Genomic DNA, 1,566 nt, shown 5'->3' with positions numbered 1-1,566 from the left:
CAACCTCAACCTTTCCACCTTCTTGGCCAGCACCCGAGTCCCGCCGGCTCCTCTGCCTCTGGCCGGAGCCCCCACCCCTGCCTGCGGCTGAGTCACCTCAATTTTCATGGGCAATAAACTGTAAAATGGTGATTTTTTTTGGTTGTTGTTGTTGTTGGCAGCGGCGCCCAGGAGCGATGACTCGGGTCGTCCCCGGAGAGGAAGCGGGGTCGGAGCATCGTGGCAGCTGCCAACAGCTCGCAGGCACCGTGGCACGCGCTGCCTGCCCTTTGCACCCTCTGCATCGCCGGGGGTGTCCCCAGGGATGTCCCCATCCCTAGGGAGGTGTCGGAGCTCTGGGTTCTCCCCGGGGCTGGAGAAGGCTGCCGTGGCCTCGCTCCCAGTGCGTGCGATGGGGCTGCGGGTGCCTGGAGCTGTTTCGGGGAAAGGGTGGGTTTTGTTTGTTCTTGGCCTTCCTATTTGGAAGAGGAAAACCACTTTCAGCTGCCAGCGGGATGCGGTGGCCGGACACAGCCAGGGATGTGTTTCCCTGGGCTGGGAGCGAAGCCGGGGTCACTACATGCCTGCAACGGTGGCCAAATCCACCCGCTGAAGCCTTTGGCTTCTGGGGGTGCCTCTGCACCCCAGCACATCCCTACAAGGGGCACCTGCGAGGTCCCCCTCCTCTGTGGGGCGGTTTGCCAGGGCTGAAGGCTTTGGTTGCCCATGACCATGGGAGCCTCATGGGGCTCGGGCAGGGGACCAAGGCCACGGCTGGTGGCCCTGACGGAGGTGTGCCATGTCCTTCTAGCACGGGGAGCAGCGACCCGTACTGCATTGTGAAGATCGACGATGAGACCATCATCAGGTGAGTGGCTCCATGTCGCTGGTTGGTCCCCAAACCTGCTGGCACACCCTTCTCGTGGCAGGTTCCTCCATCTACCCCGCTGCAGGCACATCATCATCATCATCATTATTATTATTATTATTATTACTCCCTGCTTTGCGCTGAGCCACTCCTCCAGACACAGGCTGTGATGTCTAACAGCTCGTTGCCACCCCACCACCCTGTAAGCCACCTTCCCTGTCTTCCCAGCCCAGAGCCACAAGAGGGGACAGGGACTGGGACCCATCCCCTGCCCCGGCTGAGGGTTCGAAGCAGTGGGTGCTGCCCCCAGCCATGTGTCACCAAAAGCTGGGGAGCTCACGGGGCTGGGGAGGTGGGGAGTGCCCTGGAGAGGAGGGTCCCATCCCCACCGTCACCGGTGCTCTTTGCCCCACAGGACTGCCACGGTGTGGAAGACGCTGTCCCCGTTCTGGGGGGAGGAATACGAGGTGCACCTCCAGCCCACCTTTCACAGCGTCTCCATCTACGTCATGGATGAGGATGCGCTCAGGTGCGGGAGTGTTGGCTGTGGGGCAGTGGGCGTTCGGCATGGGGACGTGGAGGTTGGTGGCTTTGGCTGCCTGCATGCTCAACCCCATTGTAGACACCAGAGAATCCACACCTGGCCGTGCTGGCTTGGGCTTTGGGACACAAATGGGTGAAGCTGTTTCCCCAAGGGGGTTTTCCAGGTGGCAGCAAAG

The 1,566-nt window shown here is 61.6% G+C and overlaps 1 protein-coding gene across 1 annotated transcript in view; it reads left to right on the top strand.

Annotated features, from left to right (window-relative positions):
* Positions 1 to 391: 391 nt before the first annotated feature.
* Positions 392 to 1,566, top strand: part of LOC104286588 (ras GTPase-activating protein 4-like) — a 6,219-nt gene continuing 5,044 nt past the window's right edge. The window contains exons 1-3 of the mRNA XM_009885199.1: positions 392 to 429; positions 791 to 847; positions 1,263 to 1,376. Coding sequence (XP_009883501.1) covers positions 392 to 429; positions 791 to 847; positions 1,263 to 1,376 — 209 coding nt within the window. The remainder of the gene's footprint in view (positions 430 to 790; positions 848 to 1,262; positions 1,377 to 1,566) is intronic.

The sequence above is a fragment of the Charadrius vociferus genome, unplaced genomic scaffold (genome assembly GCF_000708025.1).
Source record: "Charadrius vociferus isolate BGI_N301 unplaced genomic scaffold, ASM70802v2 scaffold54, whole genome shotgun sequence".
Classification (NCBI taxonomy): Eukaryota; Metazoa; Chordata; class Aves; order Charadriiformes; family Charadriidae; genus Charadrius; species Charadrius vociferus.
The sequence above is the reverse complement of the archived record's forward strand: the minus strand, read 5'-3'. Positions and strand labels throughout refer to the sequence as shown.